At 40.8% G+C, this 22,147-nt stretch overlaps 1 protein-coding gene across 2 annotated transcripts in view; it reads right to left on the bottom strand.

Moving 5' to 3' along the window:
* Positions 1 to 22,147, bottom strand: part of LOC126281265 (phosphoribosylformylglycinamidine synthase) — a 194,584-nt gene that overhangs the window by 129,795 nt on the left and 42,642 nt on the right. For both annotated transcript variants that reach the window (XM_049980080.1, XM_049980081.1), the window contains exons 4-8: positions 17,265 to 17,415; positions 17,045 to 17,181; positions 7,182 to 7,294; positions 618 to 758; positions 420 to 532 (exon numbers count right to left, since the gene is read on the bottom strand). In XM_049980080.1, the coding sequence (XP_049836037.1) occupies positions 420 to 532; positions 618 to 758; positions 7,182 to 7,294; positions 17,045 to 17,181; positions 17,265 to 17,415 (655 nt within the window). The remainder of the gene's footprint in view (positions 1 to 419; positions 533 to 617; positions 759 to 7,181; positions 7,295 to 17,044; positions 17,182 to 17,264; positions 17,416 to 22,147) is intronic.

The following is a 22,147-nucleotide window of genomic DNA, read 5'->3' on the forward strand; positions in this document are numbered from 1 at the left end:
ATTCACCAACTTTCTCTCCAAAGTGTGAAAATATTTTGTTGGCGCCCACCTACATGGAGAGAAATGATCATTGTAATGCAATAAAAGCAATCGGAGCTCACAAGGAAAGTTTTAAGTGTTCTTTTTTCCCACATGTTGTTCAAGAGTGGAATGGCAGAAAAATAGCTTTAAAGCGGTTCAATGAACCCTCGGTCAGGCACTTAATTGTGCATTGCAGAATAATCATGTAGGTGTAGATGCTGATATCAGACTCACATATATTACAAGCTGAGACGCTGACAGTTTCAGAAGAATCCATTCTCACACATTCCACAACGGAAAAATGTTTGTAGTAACACTACAACTGAAAGAGAGGAAATCTATTTTTATCTGCATTATGCAGCACTGATTATGTAATAGAAGATTAAATAAGTACTCACCAGGAATCAACAGATTTCCAACAGAGTAGCCGGCAGTTCCCGCAATATAATGGCCGCCTCTTCCGACAGCGTGGACGTCTCTTATCCTGCCCCCGGTGCCTGTTGTTGCCCCACTGTAGAGTATCGAGAACACATCGGTAGCATCGAGTTTGTTGCTGTACAGGGGGTATTACTACTAACGAGTCAGGAAATCATTACCTGAATGGTGCGACACCTGTAGGGAAATTGTGTGTCTCTGCCGTGAAGACGATGTGCAACATTCCTTCTTCTATTTCGAAGTTACTTGCTTCCTTTGCCACTTTTGGATGGAATTTTTTGACTTGAAAGCCTTCAATTGCACTGAAATAATAATAATAATAATAATAATAATAATAATAATTAAAATAGTGGATTCCATGTCGTCACATCTGCTCATCAGCCTAATACCTCATTAGGACACATAAAAGAGGTCCAACAGCAAAAGCACAGCCCCATCAGTGGGCTAGGCATGGCTGCTACACACACCAACCACACTGATTAGCTAACGTGATTTTGTATATGCCTCTATGGCAAAGCCTCAGAGTTTGACAAAATAATTTAATTGGATAGGTAAAAAAATCTACTCACCAAGCAGCGGCAGAACACACACACACACACACACACACACACACACACACACACACACACACACACACAAAAGAAAGTTATAATTAGGCAAGCTTTCAGAGCCAGCGGCTTCTTCTTCAGGCAGAAGGATTGAAGGGGAAGGAAGAGGGGTTAAGGAAAAGGACTGGAGAGGTCTAGGAAAAGGTTTAGATTTTGGGAAAGTCACCCAGAAATGCAGGTCAGGGGAGACTTACTGGATGGGATGAGAAGGAAAGGTGGATTGTTGCATTGGAGAAGATTTGAAAACATGAGTGGTTAAAGGTAGAAGACAGGGTAATATGGAAGACATGGATTACTGCTTAAACATCGTGTCTGGTTAATAAGAGTGGAAAGCTAAGTGCATCGCACATAACAGAGCTGGGAGGGAGGGGATGGGAGGGGGTGAAAAATAGACGTGTAAGACAATGAAAGATGTGGAAAACTAAAATAGAGTGAAAAAAAAAGAGTAGTTACTTTGAAGAAATGCTGAGCCAGAAGGAATTAATGTAAATTAAGGACAGGGGATGGCGAGAGCCAAGGAGATGCTGTCCCCATCGCTCTAAGAAACTGGTGGCTGAGAGAAGAATCCAGATGGTGTGTGGTGAAACAGGCACCGAGGTCATGACTGTCATGTTGTACAGCATGCTCTGTAACAGGATATTGTGTGTTGCCTGTGTACACCCTCTGCCTATGCTCATTCATCATAACTGATAATTTGGTGGTAGTCATGCCGATGTAAAATGCCAAACAGTGTTTACATAACCTCAAATGTGAAGTAGTAGTTGGTAAGTATAAAGTTGATTAAGGTGAGTAGGAAGGATACCATTGTTTGGAATCATGTGCGCACTGACAGAGGACATGTTCAGCAGCAGACAGATCATGTATGTGGGGGGTGTCGATATAGAGGGAGATGACATCAATGGTGAAAAGCAAGGTGTGTGGCGGGACTGAGACAGACACGGATTTCAGACGATCTAGGAAATGATTGGTATCTTTGATACAGGAACGAAGTCTTTGTACTATGGGTTGCAGGTGATGACTGAATAAGGCAGATATATGTTCAGTGGGTGCTCTGAAGCCTGCAATTATGACAACCAGGTTGGTTGGATCTGTGGATCTTACAAAGAAGGTAAAAGGTGGGGGTGTGTGGTTGTGGTAGTGTGAGAAGTTGTATGGATTGACTTGTTAGTCCTTCTGAGGGGACTTACAGAAGGACTGGAGATCAGTTTGAATCACAGGCACAGGATGTTAATGGTAGATGTTGTATGTAGAGGTGTCAGATAGCTGGCGTAGACCTTCACTAACATTCTCCTTATGGTCAAGTACACAGTGGTAGATCCTGTGTCTGCTGGAAGGATAATGATGGAGTCATCAGCTTTTAGGGAATGTAGGGCCTGGAGTTCTGCAGAGGACAAGTTAGGGTAATGTTGAAGGAACCTGTGGAAGTGCTGTGAAGCACTGCTGGATGTGAGGAATTATTGGAAGGCTTATACACGACAATTTTGAGGTAGTGGTGGTAGATCAAGTTGGCACTGTGGTCGGAACTGTTCAAGGCAGGGTTCAATTTCAGGTTTTCTGTTGGAAAGGTTTTGGGACTGAGTTGCAAAATGATACTACCAGTTGACATTATGAGTGAAGGAAAGTATGTCCCTTCACCAAAGCAGCATTATCAAATGCAGGGGAGAGTGCTTTAAACAAGAGGCTGAGGACACTACTGTTTTGATTGGTTCTTGTGATTATGTGTTATTCTTGGTCTGGGAGGCAGTAGCAAAGGCTGTTGGATGTTAAGGAGGTTGGACAAGCTGTGTGTGTGTGTGTGTGTGTTTCTTTTTTTTCTGCTGCCACTTGGTGAGTAGATTTTTTATCTATCCAATTAAATTACTTTGTCAAATATTGATTGTTTTTGTTGTTATAAAAGCCTCAGAATTGTCCCAGCTCTACAGACAACTTCAGTGCCACAAGCCGACTTTTGTGTGTCACAGTTGAAAACTGGCAGCAGGACATTCATCTGTCAGGGTGCTTGCTTTCCATAAGAAGACATGACAACAATGCATTGACATATGGAAAACATCAATATTTTATAGAAATAAAATCTATTTTAATACACTTTTGGCATGGAAAGTTCCTGCAGTGTGCGTGTTTGTGTCCACTCTAGCTTGAAGAAGCATTCGTCTGGAAGTTAGCAATGTTTTCATTCTTGATCGTGTGCTTGCCAAGTTGTTACCTTTACTTCTTAATTATTTATAATGATATTTATAGACATATTTTACTGTCAGTGACTTCACAATATTGAAACATCTTCCGTATATTATGGACTTTTGAAATTCTGTTCTCTATATATTTTTGGTCAGTATTAGATGCAACCACTCACTGGTGAGCACATTTCCTGTCAAACAAATTTGACAGAATGAAGATTCTTTAGCCAATTCTAAAATTACATTAATTAACTCCCGTAGACCTTGAAAGCATTAAATTTTTTATTGTATGTAAAGCAGCTGATGACAGAACTATGAGGAGAGACACTGCAGCTATGAAGTTGTTTCTTCTAGTCAGTAAATATCTGGCCTCCGAAACAGTATGACCACCATCTCGAAAGCTGCTCTCCTCAAGGAAATTGACAGAAGGCTTAAGAAAAGAGAGCAGATAGATTTAGTTGACGTACCTGTGTTTTTGTATTCAGTGTTATAGAACATAGATCATTCTGATCCAAATTCATTACAAGAAGCTCTTAGCCAGATTGAAACATCCGTTGCAGCACTGTGAGTAAATCTATCATCATCAGTTCATTCTTTTCATCCACAGTGCCACAGACAATACTGTCCTGGCCAATTCCCTATTCCTTGACTTTCAGAAGCCATGCTGTACAATTCCTCACTGTTCTTTGGTGAACAAAATATGAACTTGCTGAGTGTTGGCCATTTGTCACTAATTTAGGACGTCACATTGAAATGTTGTTTGTAATGGGACGAAATTGATGGAAGTAAAGGCAATTTCTTGAGTACCTCAAGGAATGTTGAGTCATTACTGTTTACAGTATATATTAATGACGGCAGCTTCATGAGGCTACAACTTGATGATGCTGTTATCTATAGGAAGACTGCAATGTCAAAAGACTGCACCCAAATGTGGGAATACCTACAGAATGTATAGCAACTGGCAGTGGACCCCACATGTACACAAATGTAACATATTGCGCATAAGTAGGTGAAGAGAACCATAACTGTTCTGTTGCACTACTGGTGACAAATCACTCAAAACAGTAATGACTGTAAGACACCCAGGTGTAACTGACTGAAGTGATATCAAGTGGAGCGAATACAGAAAATTGATACCGAGGAGTAACTGTCTACAGTGACCTAAAGTGGAATGAACATTCAAAACTAACTGTAAGAAAAGCAGGTGCCAGGCTGAGATTCACTGAGAGAATCTTAAGGAAATACAATTCATCCACCAAAAAAAGTGGCTTATGGAACACTCTTTTGACTGATTCTTGAGAATTGATCACCATAATATATTGCTTATGAACTGTAGATTAAAACTGAAGAAATTAAAAAAAAAAAAAAAAAAAAAAAAAAAAAAAAAAAAAAAAAAAAAAAAAAGAGGAAAGTAAGGAGATGGGACTTGGGTAACTTAAAAAGATCAGTTTCTGAAAGTTTCAAAAGGAGTTTCAGGTGCCAACTGACAGAAACAAGAATAAATAACACAACCAAAGACAAATGCATTGACTTGACAGATGAACCAGTGAATGCAGAACAAGATTCAAACAGGCAAAAAGACAGATAGCTACTTAGCATTAAGATGAATGTTAGACAGGCACAATTAAAAGTCACTTACATAAATCTTTTGACCACAGCCTTCATTGGTAACAGAGAGACACACAGAAGCAAGCACACCTCATGCACACATGACCGCCAACTCGGGATGGAATACAGCTATCACTTGGCAGCAATCTGGAACGGGCACGATTGTATCCCTGTAGAAGACCCAGGTGCAAAACCTGCCCAATTCACCCAGCCAGCACCTCCTATTCCAGTCCTGTAAAAGGTTTACCTCCTATTCCAGTCCTGTAACAGGTTTATTCTAACCCATCAGGAGCCGTGCCACCTGTGAAAGCAGCAATGTCATTTACTAGCTTTGCTGCAAACACTGCACAGCTTTTTACACTGGTATGACAACTAATCAGGTGTCAACCAGGATGAACGGCAGCAGCCAAACTGTGGCCAAGAGCAAAGTAGACCACCCTGTGGAACAACGTGCAACTGAACATAACACACTTTATTTTAATGGGTGCTTCACGTTCTGGGCCATGTGGATCCTCCCCTCACCCAGCAGCTTTTCTGAACTATGCAGATGGGAGTTACCCTTACAACACATTCTCCACTCCCATAATTATCCCAGCTTCAAACTACGGTAACACACTGCCCCACACCCTCCACCCAACAGTTTTCACGCCCTCTGTCCTATCATCACCTCCCCATTCTCATCTCCCACCCTCTACCAGCACACCCGCTGCCTTTCCCCACCTCCCTGCACCACAACCTCCTGACACTATGCCTGTTGGCATTTTAGTCCCTGCACACTCCACCGGACAGTGTTTGTCTCTCTCCCCATCCATACACGTCTGCTGCTTTTCCCCACTCCTCTCCTTTTTTTGCTCCTTTTTTCCCCACCTCCCTGCACACTCTGCCAGACAGTGTTTGTCTCTCTTCCCATTCATACACGTCCCCTTCTCTGCTCCCTCTAGCTTGCTGGTTGCATCCCACATGATAGTTGCAGTCCGGCCTGAGAGGCTGGAGTTGGCGGTCATGTGTGCATGAGTTGTGCTTGCTTGTATGTGTCTCTTTTACTAATGAAGGATGTGTCCAAAAGCTTTATGTAAGTCTCTTTTAATTGTGCCTGTCTGCAACTTAACTTGTCCTCTTTACGGTAAGTTGCAATCTGTCTTTTCCTACATTGTTGATATTCCTACCTGGAGTTTCCATTGTTTTGTAGAAGAGTTTTGCTATTTAGGCAGCAAAACAGCTGATGCTGGCTGAAGTAGAGGATATATATAAAATGGAGGCTGACAACAGCAAGCAAAGCATTTCTGAAAGACAGGAATCTCCTAATATTTGACGTAAGTTTAAATGTTAGGGAGTCTTTTCTGAAGGTATTTGTCTTGATTATAACCTTATGAGGAACTTAAATGTAGATGACAAGCAGTTCTGACAAGAATAGTGTAGAAGTGTTTGAAATATGGTGCTACAGAAGAATGATAAAGATTAGATATAACAACAAAAAAACAGTTATTAATAATATAATGTAAATGGACAGACAAAAAAATCTACTCACCAAGCACCAACAGGGGAACACACACACAAAAGGATTTAACTTTCACAAGCTTTCGGAGCCAGTGGCTCTTTCTTCTGGCAGAAGAGTAGAAGGGAAAGGAAGAGGGGTGAAAGAAAAGGACTAGAGAGGTTTAGGGAAAGCGGTACAGTTTAGAAAAGTCATCCAGAATCCCAGGTCAGGGGAGACTTACCGGACAGGATGAGAAGGAACGACTGATTGTTGGGGACTGCACCGCACGAGGTTTGGAAAATTAGATAAGTAGATCAAGTATGTAATGAGGAGATAGTGAACAGAACTGGGTAAAAAAAGAAATTTATTGCACAATTTGACTAAAAGAAGGGCTCAGTTGATAGAACCCATTCTGAAGCACCAAGAGACCCAGAATTTGGTAATGGAAGGAAGTACGGAGAGAAAAATTTCAGAGGGAGACCAAGGGATGAATACAATAGGCAGGTTTCAAATGGATGTAGGTTGCAACTGTTATTCAAAGATGAAGAGGCTGGCACAGGATAGATTAATGTGGAGAGCTTTATCAAATCAGTTTTCAAACTGAAGACCACAACAACAACAACAACAACAACAACAACAAACAACCCTGAGGTCATGTGCTTGGCACAGATGAGGTTAGATATTGCCCGTGTTGTCATTTAGGGGACCAACCCAGCATTTGCCTTAAGCCACTTATTGAAACTATACAATGGTCCAAATGGATAATTAGTCTCTGACCAATGAATGTAATGTAAAAGGTAGGAAGGGGCAATCACATGTTTTTAGTGCTGATGCAGAATTAAAGAATGGTTTACTTACCTGCTGTTATCATTGAATTTTATCACATTGTTTTGGTTCGATGAATTCTGCGTGTCAATAATCATGTCAATTAGGGATTCCTTCTGCTCCTCTCCATCAATAATCATGCGGCCCTAAAAATAAAAAGATATGGTAATGGAAAATCCTGGTAGAATGTAAATAATTTAGGAGTAAATATAACTGAATAGTAGAGGCATTGACTATTCAGCGATGATGTTACCTTCACTCCTGAATTAGTTGTGTAAAAATAAACCATGAGAGAAAGGCAGAAAAATATATGAAGATGAAAGTTTTCTTACAGGCCTCTCTACTATCAATTACTTTTTATCAAGCTTGTTTTCACTATGGGGAAAGACACACAGGTTGAAGAGTCATATCTTACATCAAATTCCTAAAATTCTCTTTCACAACTGCACTGTTAATGCTATTAATAACATTCCGTTGTGTTCTGTCCATGGATGCAACTTCTAGCTTAGTGATATATTTTACTAATAATATTCCATCTTCAGTCACAATATTTTCATTTCCTAATTACTGTCCAATGGGTTTTGGAATTACAACTCCACTTTGAAGGACAGTATAGACAAAACAGGCCTTATGTCTGATTCAGTTTCTCATCCAACAGTAACACAACAACAGTTAGAATTAATAGGAAAATTGTCTCAGAGAAATGCCAGTGAAATACAGGGTTATTCTAAGTGATGGACCCATTTTCAAAAATTTGTATGTATTCAAGTACAAACCCAAAATGAACAAACTTTATACCAATGAGAAAAGGAAGTTTCAAAGTTTTTGGTGGGCAGGTGGTGATGGTTTCAGAAGCGGCTGGCAGAGTTCGCATGGCATTAGGGCCATCGTTCTGTTTCACTATCAGTTGTGAGTGAGAAAGCGACTGTGGAACACAAGGTTTTCTGTGTTCTCAAGTTGATGAAAAGTGAGTCTCAAATTGCAGTGCAACGAGCATCTCGTACCAAATTTGGTATTCAACCACCAACCACAGTGGCCACATTGAACATTTATCACGTTTCTCATTATCAAATAATTATTAAACACTAGTTTATTACAAATTATTAAATTTATTAATTTGATATAAAACATTATGAAAAAAACTTTGAAACTTTCTCTTTTCATCGGTAAAAAGCTTGTTCATTTTGTATCTGTACTTGAACAAATATGAAGTTTTGAAAATGGGTCCATCATTTAAAATAACCCTGTAAAACATGTTATTTATTATCTGCATTTGACCACATAACATTCATCTTCTGCATTGGAGACAAACTTCCACATTTGCACTAACATTCTGTATGATTTAACACTTTTATGACAATACCAAATGACTCAAATGACACATACTTAACCTATGTTACAGTGATGTGAGGGAATATTGAACTTCCAATTATTTCCGCTTTCATATGTTGATGAAACAAAACAAAAAATTAAAAAAAACTTGAGGTGTAACAGCTAACAATATTAGTTATAAATTTTTAAATATTCGTCAAGAGGTTTGACATGCTTATTAACAGAGTAACTCAAAATACTTGAGGCGATTCGCTCCGTCTATCTCCAAATATGTAATGTATACTTGTTGAAATTGTAACTATTCAGAAGAAAGACACAGCACTGCCAGTGCAAGAAAATGAGGAGACTGTGAACTATAGAGTTCTGCAAATGGTGATTCAGTAGAAATGGATGGGCATGAGAAAGTGGAAAGTCTACACCAAATGAAAATAAAACAGAAGAGGAAAAGCTGCTCGTGAGGCAGGGATACTTGTAGACTGAATAAAATCTGGTAGTGCTACGCGTGAGTGTGAAGAAGTGGGAGACAATCACAAGATGGGAGAAAGCAGAGGACATAACAGAAGAGGGAATGAAATCGGGTTTTGACAGTGCCTATAGAGAGTTAGACAAGAAGAGCAATATGAGAAGAGGAATTTAACACTTAGATTTAGTGCACTTAGAGAAACAAGATGAGAAGGGAACAAAACAAGATTGAATCTGAAGTGAATGTGTCACAGAATTTAATAAAACAAAGGAAAGCAAATTAGCAATCTAAAGACTGAATAAGTAATCACAATTCAGAAGGTTTATGTATAAAATCCGAAAATGGGGGAAGGGGGGGGGGGGGGGGGGGAGTCGGTCTCCAAGAGGATAACGAAACCGATACCTCTACTGATCCCCCCCCCCCCCCATCCTCTCTCTCTCTCTCTCTCTCACACACACACACACACACACACACACACACACACACACACACATCTCGTGGTCGTGTGGTAGCGTTCTCGCTTCCCGTGCCCGGGTTTGATTCCCGGCGGGGTCAGGGATTTTCTCTGCCTCGTGATGGCTGGGTGTTGTGTGTTGTCCTTAGGTTAGTTAGGTTTAAGCAGTTCTAAGTTCTAGGGGACTGATGGCCATAGATGTTAAGTCCCATAGTGCTCAGAGCCATTTGAACCATTTTTGAGCCACACACACACTCACACACACACACACACACACACACACACACACACACACACACACACACACACAACCATTCTGTGAAAACTACACTTAAGAAAAGTGTTAATTACTAACAGAGGTATACAGTATCTGATTACTAAGTCAAATAATGGATCATCCAGGACGGAATGTAACAAGTAATGTGGCCTACAAGGTAAGCTGCTACCACTGTGCTGCATTCTATGTAGGCATACAATCAACAAGTTGTCTACTGGCATGAATGGCCACTAACAAGCTGTGGCCAATAAACAAGTGGACCACCTAGTTGCTGAACACGCTGCCAAACACGATATCCTTCATTTCTCATTTCAATGACTGCTTCACAGCCTGTGCCATATGGATCCTTCCCACCAACACCAGCTTTTCTGCACTGTGCTGGTGTGAACTTGCCCTGCAATACATCCTACATTCCTGTAACCCTCCTGGCTTCAACCTGTGTTAGTGACTGTCCTCACCCATCCAGCTCCTTCCCTGTTCCCATTCCAGCACTATACAGCCATCATTCCACCACCACACACAGTCTGTTTATTTCCCTCATTTCCCACTACTTCCCCTCCCAACCTCTCCCCTGCCCTCAGTCTATCCTGTAGCACTCCGCAGTCCACCACCCCCAACATGCCATTCCTCCCCTCCCCACCTCCTTATCCTCAACCAGTCGCTGCTCCCATCATGCACTAGTGCTGCTGCTCGCAGTGTGGCCTCAGTTGGTTGAGACTGCACTTATGTGAGTTGTGCTTGCAGGAGTGTGTGTGTGTGTGTGTGTGTGTGTGTGTGTGTGTGTGTGTGTGTGTGTGTGTGTGGCGCGTGCGCGTGAGCACACGCATATGTCTGTCTAATAATGAAGAAGGCCTTAACGGCCAAAAGCTATAATGTGAGAGTAGTTTTGTTGTGCCTATCTGCAACTCAGCATCTCTGCTCTATGATTACTAAGTCCTTATCAAAGAAACTAAAATGATAAGATACACCAAATTTCTAGTTGGAATTTTAAATGGCCTGTTACATCGAAGTGCCCTAGACGGAGGGGATAAGAAGTAATTGTGATACAGTTTACTGTGTGCCGCCAGCTCAATCCACAAGGCAGTAAATAGGCTGCAGAACAACTCAGTGTTAACCTTCTCAAAACAGGTAGCGGTGTCTACAGAATTGGTGCTGTTGCCACAGCACCTGTCTTGCCAGCACAGTTAGACAGCAACAGGGAGCTGAGCCGGAACAGTTGCTGGCGTCTCTATAGTAGTGAGATAGTTTTGAATGCCCTCACTGTCTGTGCCTCGCCAGCTGTGAAAGTAGCCATTAAAGTTATCATCAATCTCTACAGGCAGTTTCTTCTTCTTCTTCTTCTTCTTCTTCTTCTTATTATTATTATTATTTCTTTTTTTTAATTGTACCTAACAACAGACTCTCCATTTTCCAGTTGGGTCATTTCAAATAAAATCCTTGATCTTCCGACATCTGTCACTGTCATCGTCATCAGCATCAGGAGTAAAACTACTGACTGCTGACTGTTGGGTCTGGTATGGTCTTCCACAAATGCAGGCATTGCAGCTATGTGTGTGTGTATGTGTGTGTGAAGTCGAGTTTGACGGCCCCAGGCTGCAAGGAACCAAATAACATAACAAGGCGGGGGGCGAGGGTGAAGGGGGCTGGTGCCATGTCCCAAACTGCCACTCCAGCCTTCCTATAACCATCCTTAGTGACTTGTGTTATGAGCACTAGGCCACAGTCCAAGCTATATTTCTGTGGTTAAAATTTCATCTTCCATTAGTGGAAACATCATCAATGGCTATAACAACTTGGAAAGCAGTTACAACCTCAAAAAAAGCTCAGCTAACCCAACTGTTTATACGTATCCAGGAAAAAGTTAGTTCGTGATGTCATCAAACTGCTACTTAATATCATGGAGACTCATCGATATGTGTTGTTGAGCTTTTAGGAGGGTAGTGGGGAAGAGCTGGTGCTGTCTTCTTTATTTAGCACTAAGGCCAACAAGTTGCCTGATTTCAATAGTCCTTTTCTGTAAAGAGTTGTTTCATGCTTTTCAATTTCTACAGTCTTTCAGCATATCCTAGCATAATAATGATTTAAAGCTTCATAAATCTCTGGTATCCAAAAAAAACAAATTTTGTTGTTCACTGGTCCCAGAGCATGCTCTGCTACTGCCGATTTATCTGTGTTTCACAGAGAACTGCTCTTGTGTTCCTTGTTGTTGTGGTCTTCAGTCCTGAGACTGGTTTGATGCAGCTCTCCATGCTACTCTATCCTGTGCAAGCTTCATCATCTCCCAATACGTACTGCAGCCTACATCCTTCTGAATCTGTTTAGTGTATTCATCTCTTGGTCTCCCTCTACGATTTTTACCCTCCACGCCGCCCTCCAATACTAAATTGGTGATCCCTTGATGCCTCAGAACATGTCCTACCAACCGATCCCTTCTTCTAGTCAAGTTGTGTCACAAACTTCTCTTCTCCCCGATCCTATTCAATACCTCCTCATTAGTTATGTGATCTACCCATCTAATCTTCAGCATTCTTCTGTAGCACCATATTTCAAAGGCTTCTATTCTCGTCTTGTCCAAACTATTTATCATCTCCATGTTTCACTTCCATACAAATACTTTCAGACTTGTGTTCCTTAAGGTGGGTGTTAATGCCTTCTTAAATTTAATTTAATTAACAACTGCATTACGGCAAAGTAATTGTATGGGCAACACAGATTAATCGGCAGTAGCAAGTCATGCATTCACACCAGGGAATCATAAGTTCATTTTTCCACATAGAAATTCAAAAGTATACAAATAACTTTAATAGAAAAGAAGCACGGCTGAAATTAGATAAGTCATGGGCCTTATCATTAAATAAAGCAATCTGCAGCAACTCTTCCCCACTATGAGCTTTGTAACTCACAATGACACAACTCCGCAATCTAAGGCTCTGGCTAGATGGCAACACAAATTTACGGTTCCATGAATACATGCAAACAGTTCACTTTGTTAAGCATGTCTGGCACTGTAACTGTTTTCTGAGTCATTATAGCTCCTGATCATGTCTACAGCATTGGAGAGTGAAATGTTAGGCAGAGAAATAAGCCTTGAAACACAATCAAATGCCCAAGAAACAAAAACAACTCTAAAGCTGTGAAAGCCAGCACTGTATGACTCCATATAACTGCCACATGTTTCTGTTTTCATTTGGAACCCAAAACCAGCCCCTGTGCATTACTAAGTGTGTACTCCAATCTCATAAAAGCTTTACAATTTATAATAAGTAAAATAAAGGATGGCAACCACTCAGCTATAGCTGAGTGATATGCAGCACTCAGACACACAACAGATGACAATATTGACAGTAGCTTTCGATCCCTCGCTCTTTCGGTAGCAAAACTACACACAATGAGACTTCCACCCAAAATTACACACCAGCAGCAGTGACAAGACTGACCGAATCAGTTTCACTGTGGTTGCAGGTGTGTGTGTGTGTGTGTGTGTGTGTGTGTGTGTGTGTGTGGTTGCAGGGGTGTGTGTGTGTGTGTGTGTGTGTGTGTGTGTGTGTGTGCGCGCGGATACGAGCTTGAAGATAGTGTAAATGTTGCATGTTTCTATGCACCACACATCAGTAAGCTATAGGAGAGTGGTTGCCTTTCTTTTATGTTATGCATTATTCCATCCAGAAATATTGTATATTTTTGCAATTTAATTTGATCTCTGACAACTGTTTAACTAATGTAATACCAAAATGACCAGCCACGGACTGAAACACCGAACTATGTGCGATGCCCCCGTTCTCTCAGCAGTGTCCAGTAGTTTTAATCCTGAAGACAATAGAGCACGGTGTCGAAATGTGAATAATTTTATTCAAAATGATGTGGCTTATATACCAAGAAGATCTTCTTCATGTGCACCACTACGAAAGACTATGACACAGATCAGTATTAGCAACAAAAGTGTGCTATCTGATGCACAGTGTAAGAGCTTGCTTGAGAAAAATACTACTACACCCACCCACTGATGATCGCTACCACTTGGAGGAAGAAGTTTCCATTAAACAACACAGCAAGCTTATCAGGTCTGTAACTTGCTATTCCCTTTAGCTATAGGCCACAGAATAAAAAAGGGGACTCATATTCCTAAATTCCACTGCGAGCGAGGAAGCCACAAATGAATATTTCCCTTGCGCATGACTACAGGGTTAATGGTGTTATCACAATTTCGTAGGGTTCCGTGGCAAGAGTCAGTCAACATTAAAGTTTTCTGGGTATGGGGCCGTGTCATATTGTAAAAAAAACTACTGTTGCTGGAGAAAAACCAACGTTTCGGCCATGGTTGAAGTGGCTTTCTTCTGGGCCTAATGGTACGTTCTAGCTATGCAGTGTCCTTTATATTTTGTTGTTACTCTTCACTGCACATGTCATTACGTCCAAATTTGGAAAAGGTAGTTAATTTCATTGGTCACTTAAGGAAGAAGGAGAGGGAACTTGATTTTAATAGGTTATTGCGGTGGAGGAGGAATGTGACCTCTGTTGTCTATTGGCTCTTGTGTTGTGTACCATGATTGGTGGCAGCCGTGGAATGAGAAGTCGGCTGCTGTTTACCAAATGCTGGACGTCGGTTGCGCGGCAGCAGTTACTCGCTGGTAGCTCTCGTGCCTCGTGTTGACAGTGCGGTCTGTTGGGCTCTGATTGCTGGCAGCCAAGATATGGCAAGCCTGAGTCCATCCTCCCTGTTCATGTTATTAGGGTATTTAAGTATTTCCATGGCCTCTCTGATTTTGAGTTTCGTCATAATTGGCTGCTTTACCAACACAACACAGGCTTCACTGAATTTTATTTCTTATCCGCAGTCTTGCTGATGTTCTGCCACTGCGGATTTGTTGTGTTGCCCTAGACGAATACAGTGCTCATGTTCCCAATTGCGCGTTGCTATTGGCCTACCAGTCTTGCCGATGTATGCCTCTCCACATTCGCATTCCACCTTGTAAACGCCTGCAGTGTGTAATGCATCCACCTTGTCCTTAAGTGGAGCCTAGCACGTCCTGGATCGTATGACCACTATAGAAGACAGGCTGCACCCCAACGCAGCGGGGGTGTTTGCCTATTCGGTCAGTAACATTTTTCACATAAGGTAAGTGCACTGTTGGCTACAGTTTGTCTATTTCTTGCTTTTCTTTCTTATTTGTGTTCGTTGACAAGGCTGTGTTTATCGACTTATGACTGTAGCCATTGGCTAGAAACTTTGTGTGTAGCCTTTTAGGCTCAGATGTGATGTTTTGAGCATCACTTAGGCGCTGTGCACAGATTGCCAAAGAACGGATGACAGAGTTCTTCTGTGCTGGGTGGCGGTAGGATTGGGCGTGCAGATACCTATCTGTGTGTGTAGGCTTGCAATATACTCTGTGCCCCAGTGTGCCCTCCATTCTCCTGTATACTTCAACGTCTAGAAATGGGATTGCACCATTCTTTTCTACTTCGAGCATGAACTGTATCTGCCCGTGCATATTGTTCAGATATTCAGGGAACCTGTGTAGCTCTGTTTCACCATGAGGCCATATACGAACGTGTCGTCCACGTATCTGATCCAGCAACGTGGGCGTAAAGTAGCTGAACCGAGGGCCGCTGCTTCGAAGGCTTCCATGAATATGTCGGCTGTCAGCAGAGATAGGGAAGACCCCATTGCTATGCTGTCTGTCTGCTCATAGTATTTTCCTTGCCATTCAACGTACTTCAAATGGCAAGGAAAATACTACGAGCAGACAGACAGCATAGCAAGCCTGTGTGTTGGCTAAGTAGCCAATTATGATGAAACGCAAAATCAGAGAGGTCATCGAAATACTTAAACACCCTAATAACATGAACAGGGAGGATGGACTCAGGCTTGCCCCATCTTGGCTGCAGCAATCAGAGCCCAACAGACCGCACTGCCAACACGAGGCACGAGCACTACCGGCGAGTAACTGCCGCCGCGCGGCTGACGTCCAGCATTTGGTAAACAGCAGCCAACTTCTCATTCGACGCTGACCATCAATCATGGCACATAACACAAGAGCCAGTGGACAACAGACGTCACGTTCCCCCTCCACCGCAATAACCTATTAAAATCAAGTTCTCTCTCCTTCTTCCTTAAGTGACCAATGAAATTAATTACCTTTTCAAAATTCTGACGTAATGGCATGCGCAGTGAACAGTAAAAACAAAGTAAAAAGGACACTGCATAGCTACAACGCACCATTAGACCCAGAAGAAGGCCGCTGCAACTGTGGCCAAAACATTGGTTTTTCTCCAGCAGCAGTAGATTTTTACCTTATTACGCGGTACCATACCAAGAAAACTTTTTATATCAGTGTTATCACAGTCTACAAATTTACTTTCAAACGTAAATGTAGAGGATTTCTGTGAAAGTAAATTTCACATGTGTCCAATTAACAAACTGCACCAATGTGATATAAAATTCCTAATAAATGAGCTGCTGGGCTCGCAGAAAATCAGTCTTTCATGATACTCGTCAAACTTCGCCTTTTGCGAGCTATGCTCCAATTGACCAAATGGCTCAGAGTTTTGAGTCCCAGTCAGGTGCACAATTTTAACCTGCGGAGAAGTTTGGAAAAGGTGCGCTTCAGAGAAAAAGATTCATTCTGAGAGTCTTACATTTTTCAAAGCAAATTTCCCTGTATTGTCATACCAGAGAAAGGAAAGAAGACAAAGAGAACAGAACTAAAGGCACATGTCTTGCTGGCACTTCTCAAATAAAACACTTATGAATCCTGTCAATATTAAATACTTATTGTTCAGTTGGAACTGTCAGTTGTAGCTCAGCAAAGGACACAGACTGTATTTACACTGCCGCAGATTTAATTTTAATGGAAAACACTGCAATGTCACAAAAATTAGCAATAGGCAAGATACATTATATATATTTAAATTTTCCTACAACTGAATGAGGTGCGCTATTGTAGATACATAGGAAAATTATTTATCTTATCTACTTGACATGCTAAGTGGTACATATGTGGGGAAATTCTTGTGTGTATCATATTACTTCTGTTGCTAGATATTCTGGAATATGGTATGTGGCAACATGCAACTTGGTCCAGTGTCAACTACACGGTGCTTCACAGTGTGTTGTTCACAGTGTCATGTGGAGCATCATAGGAAAGATCAATGAGCAAGTGCTGTAAGATGGTATGTTTAAGTATGAAAATTGTTATTCTGGAGCTCGGTCACTCAATCAGTTTATGAACATTTCATGAAAAAGTTAGAAAGAGAGAAGAAATGGGAGGGAGGGGGCATGAAATTAACTAATAAGGAAACATCAGATGAAATGCTAAATGTAGCATTTTTTTTAAAGACCACATTTACACAGTCATATGCGAAATAAATACCTTGAAAAACCAATGCCTGCTGTGTTCACTATTTGACTGAGCCAAATCAAAGCACTCCACAGTTGAGGGATTCCTCTTCAACTTATTTTTAAATAGATCTGTATAAAAGTCCAGGTCCCAGTTATCAAAGGCTAAACCTGTGGCAACAAAAATAAAGATGCACTGTATTCTGAATAAAACCAAGAACTACTATTATTTTCTCTACACTGAAAATATTTACCCAAGCTCGTATTAACATCTTCGAGTGCCTTCCGCCCCTTAGTCATGACGTCCACTTCAAACCACGGTTCAGGTCTAATGCCCAAGTCAAAACTCTTGATTGGTTTCACATAACGACATTGAGTCATTCGGTCATGTAGTACAGCAACCAACTGAAATATAACATTTATCATAATGAAACAAGCCTAAAAATAATCCATGTTCAAAGATTCTGTTTATGAATGCCATCATATTGCAGGAGGAAGCACAATAAAAGTTGTGGACTTGAACAACAGAATTGTTAATTTGTTCACACACACACACACACACACACACACACACACACACACACACACACACACACACACACACTTTCAATTAATCTACAAATAAACAATCACCCAAAAATCTCCAATTTTTTTTACAAGCTGTATTTTTGTGAATCTTATTGTTTTAAATAGAATTTACATTTGGTTGATTACCATAATGCAAATATTCTTTGTAAACAAATTTTATTAAATGAAATATTAAAAATTTAAGATTTATATGATCTCATGTACTCAAAATTTGTGATGTGGTTGTTAGTTGCAACAATCAGAAGACATGCTTAGATAGTGCTGCACATTTTAGTGATTTTGACTGAGATAAACTCATGCTGCAGTGTTCTTCTTCAACATGCCAAACTAGAAGTGTACTCAGAAACAGCTAAGCGAAAAATCCGTGCAATATCCTTGTTTATTTAAATATAAAAGCCGACTTCAGAATTTTAATTTGTGTGAGACTGCGTGTACAAGATTCATATGTCAATCTGAGTTCTAGATTTGAATATTTTACTGTTCAGGTCACTTATACATAATCTTTCACTGACTGTATCAATACCTATTTGTATTGTGAAATATTGTGAAATTTTGAACATTCGTGAGTGCAGTGATAAAGTCTTATGTTAATGACAATTATAGGATTAAACTTTTTTGTGCTCTTTCAAAATTGTTGAAACCAGAAGGTATATCCTCATTCAAACACAAGTGTGCTCTAATGTCATTGAACAATTATTTAAGGAATAGGTATTTTTGAGAATTTTTGGATTCTTACAAGTTATATATTCATAAGTTACCGCTATGAGTGTCAAGATGAGGCAAACAGGAAAGGATAGGGTTCTATTAATCATTGGCAGTTCAAACATATGGCAAATGATGGTACTCCTTAGGGAAATGGTAGCAATAGACAGGAAAGGACACCAGGTGTACTCAGTGTGTATGCCTGAAGGCCTCATTCAACACGTTGAAAAGGCCATTCCTGGCAGCCACTGAGGGAACAGGGTGCAACCAATTGTAGATTGTAGCGCATGCCTGCTGCCTTGGCTCCGAGGTCAAAGTTGGACCAGTCTAGTGACTGTCAGAGAAGGTTGAGAAGACCAGCCTAGCGCATGGAGTTTCAATAAAGCTCACAATTTGTAGCATTATCCCCAAAACTGATCTTGGCCCTTTGGTTCTGAGTCAACTGGAAGGAATTCAGTCACCAGAGACTTCGACAGTTCTGTGACAAGCTAGACTGTGAGTTCCTAGACTTGCACCTTAGGGTTGAGAACTGTAGATTCCTAAATGGACCAGGTGTGCACTACTCATCAGACGCTGCTAGTGAGGTAGCTGACTGTGTGTGGGTGCACATGAGGATTTGTGGATTAAGAGACTCTCCATGCAATCAAAATAACAATAGCTGTAGGAAACCGAGAAGTATCAGTGCAAAAGAGCGAAAGAAAAGCCTCCGATTGGTGACAGTATTAAAATCCTAAATGTAAACTGCCAAAGCATTCGCAACAGAGTGCCAGAGTTTGAAGCACTCATGAAAAGCAGTGAAGATCACATAATACTAGCTACCGAAAGCTAATTGAAACTTGAAATTGATAGCAGTGAGAATCTTGGGAAAATTTAAGAGTATATCGAAAGGACAGGCAAATGGGAAATGGAGGTGGTGTATTTGTCGAAGTAGACAAGAAAATCAAATCTACTGATACAGAAATTGAAGCTGGATGTGAGATTGTTTGAACAGGACTCAGTATCAGGGGTGGGCAAAAAATGATAACTGGATCCTTCTATTGCACACCAGATTCATCTCCTGACATTACTGGAAACTTTAGAGGAAACTTCAGTTCACTTATTCTTCAGTTCCCCAATCATACTGCAATCATTAGTGGAGTCTTCAAACATCCAACAATTAATCGGGGAAATTACAGTTCTGTTAGTGGCAGGTGTGATAGAGATCCTGTGAAACATTATTAAATGCCTTCTCTGAAAACTACCAAGAACAGATATTTAGGAACTTAACTAATGATGAAAATACATTGGCTCCAATGGCAGCAAATAGACCTGACCTCTTTCAGGATATCCACACAAAAACAGGTATCAGTGATAATATCACACTTGTGGCAGCAATGATTGCCAAGGTACAAAGGGCAACTATAACAAGCAGAAAGATATATATGTTCAGCAAACTAGATTTTAAAAAACCAGTAGCACCATATCTCAGTGCGGGACTTGAAACTTCCTGCAGAGGCCAGGAGCATGTAGAGAAAGTCTGGCGCAAGTTTAAAAGAATAGTTCATCGTGCACTTCATAGATTTGTGCCCAGCAGAACAGTTCATAATAGGAGGGAACCTCCATGCTATACAGTCAACATAAAGAAACTTCTAAAGAAACAGAGATTACTGCATAATAGAAGTAAAACAAAGGGCTTAACTATAGGTAGAGAGATGCTCAATGAAAGACAGTCAGTTGCCAAGAAAGCAATGCATAATGCCTTACATGACTACCATAGCAGAATATGGGCAAATGACATTCCACAAAATCCAAAGAAATTCTAGTAATATGTAAAGGCTGTCAGTGGAACCAAAGTTAGTGTCCTCCCACATGGAAAAGAGACAGCAACTGAAATTGAAAGTACGAAAGGAAAAGTTGAAATGCTTAAGTCCATTTTCAAATGTTCCTTTACGAAGGAATACCTAGAACTGCCCCAATTTAATCCTCATAGCACTGAAAAGAGAAATACGTATTAGTGTCAGTGGTGTTGAGAAACAGCTGAACAACACTCCAGGGCATGATGAAATCCCTGTCAGATTCTCTACTGAATCTGTGACTGAGTTCGTCCTTCTTCTAACTATAATCTATTGTAGATACCCGAAACAAAACAAAAAAAAGAGTGCCCAGTTCCCAGAAAAAAGCACAGGTCACACCTATCTACAAGAAGGGTAAGACAAGTGATCCACAAAACTACCGTCCAATAACTCTGACGTTGATTTGTTGCAAATTCTCAGAACATATTCTTAGCTCAAACATAATGAGGTATCTTCAACAGAAAGACCTCCTTAATGCTAACCAGCATGGATCCCGAAAACATCGACCATGTGAAACCTAACTTACGCTTTCCTCATGTGACATACTGAAAGCTTTGGAGCAAGGTGGTCAGATAGATCCAGTATTTCTTGATTTCTTGAAAGCATTTGACTCAGTACCACAGCTATGCTCATTGCAGTAAGTGTGATCACATGGACTATCAAGTGAAAATTGTGACTGGATTAAGGATTTTCTGGTAGGGAGGACACAGCAAGTTATCTTGGATGGAGAATCTTTGCAAGACATAGGGTGTGCCTCAGGGGCGTGCATTGGGACCCTTGCTGTTCATATTGTATATCAAGGACCTAGCATACAATATCAATAGTAAAAACCAGGCATTTTGCAGATGAGGTAGATATCTGAACTAAAGTACTATCTGAAAGAAGCAGCATAAATATTCAGTCAGATCTTGATAAGATTTCAACATGGTGCAAAGATCAGCAAACTTGCTTTAAACATTCAGAAATGTAAAATTATGCATTTTACAAAACGAAAGTACGTAGTATCCTATGGCAACACTATCAATGAATCACTGTTGGAATCGGCCAACTCATACAAATACCCGGATGCAACACATTGTAGGGATGTGAAGTGGTATGATCACATAGACTAAGTTGTGGGTAAAGCAGGTGGTTTATTGGTAGAATACTGGGAAGTGCAATCAGTCTATAAAGGAGATTGCTTACGAATCACTCGTGAGACCTGCTCTTGATTATTGCTCATTGTGTGGGACGCGTACCAAATAGGACTAACAGGGGATACTGAACATACACAGAGATATGCGGCTACACGAGTGGCAGGGGTTGTGTGGCGTGGACTGGGCGGTTTTTTGGGTTAGATGGCCTTGGGCAAGTACAGACAGGGCAACAGCCTCAAAGGGTGCGGGGCAAAGTCAGGACATGTGGGAACCAAGAAGCAATCGGTATTGTAATTGTAAACTGTTGAAGCTGCATTGATAAAAGTACCGGAACTTCAAGCACTGATAGAAAGCACCGAAGGTGAAATCGTTATAGGTACAGAAAGCTGGCTGAAGTCAGAGAAAATTCTGCCGAAATTTTTACAAAGGCACAAGATAACATCTTGGACATACTGATAACAAACAGACCTGAACTTTTCGACTCTGTATGTGCAGAACAGGGAATCAGTGATCATAAGGCCGTTGCAGCATCCCTGAATAAAGAAGTAAATAGGAATATAAAAAAAGGGAGGAAGGTTTATCTGTTTAGCAAGAGTAATAGAAGGCAGATTTCAGACTACTTAACAGATCAAAACGAAAATTTCTGTTCCGACACTGACAATGTTGAGTGTTTATGGAAAAAGTTCAAGGCAATCTAAATTGCATTTTAGACAGGTAGACAGGTACGTCCCGAGTAATAGTGTGAGCGACGGGAAAAACCCACTGTGGTTCAACAACAAACTTAGGAAACTACTGTGAAAGCAAAGAGAGCTTCACTGCAAGTTTAAACGCAGCCAAAACATTTCAGACCGACAGAAGCTGAACGATGTCAAAGTTGGC

The sequence above is a fragment of the Schistocerca gregaria genome, chromosome 7 (assembly GCF_023897955.1).
Source record: "Schistocerca gregaria isolate iqSchGreg1 chromosome 7, iqSchGreg1.2, whole genome shotgun sequence".
In the NCBI taxonomy this organism is placed as follows: domain Eukaryota; kingdom Metazoa; phylum Arthropoda; class Insecta; order Orthoptera; family Acrididae; genus Schistocerca; species Schistocerca gregaria.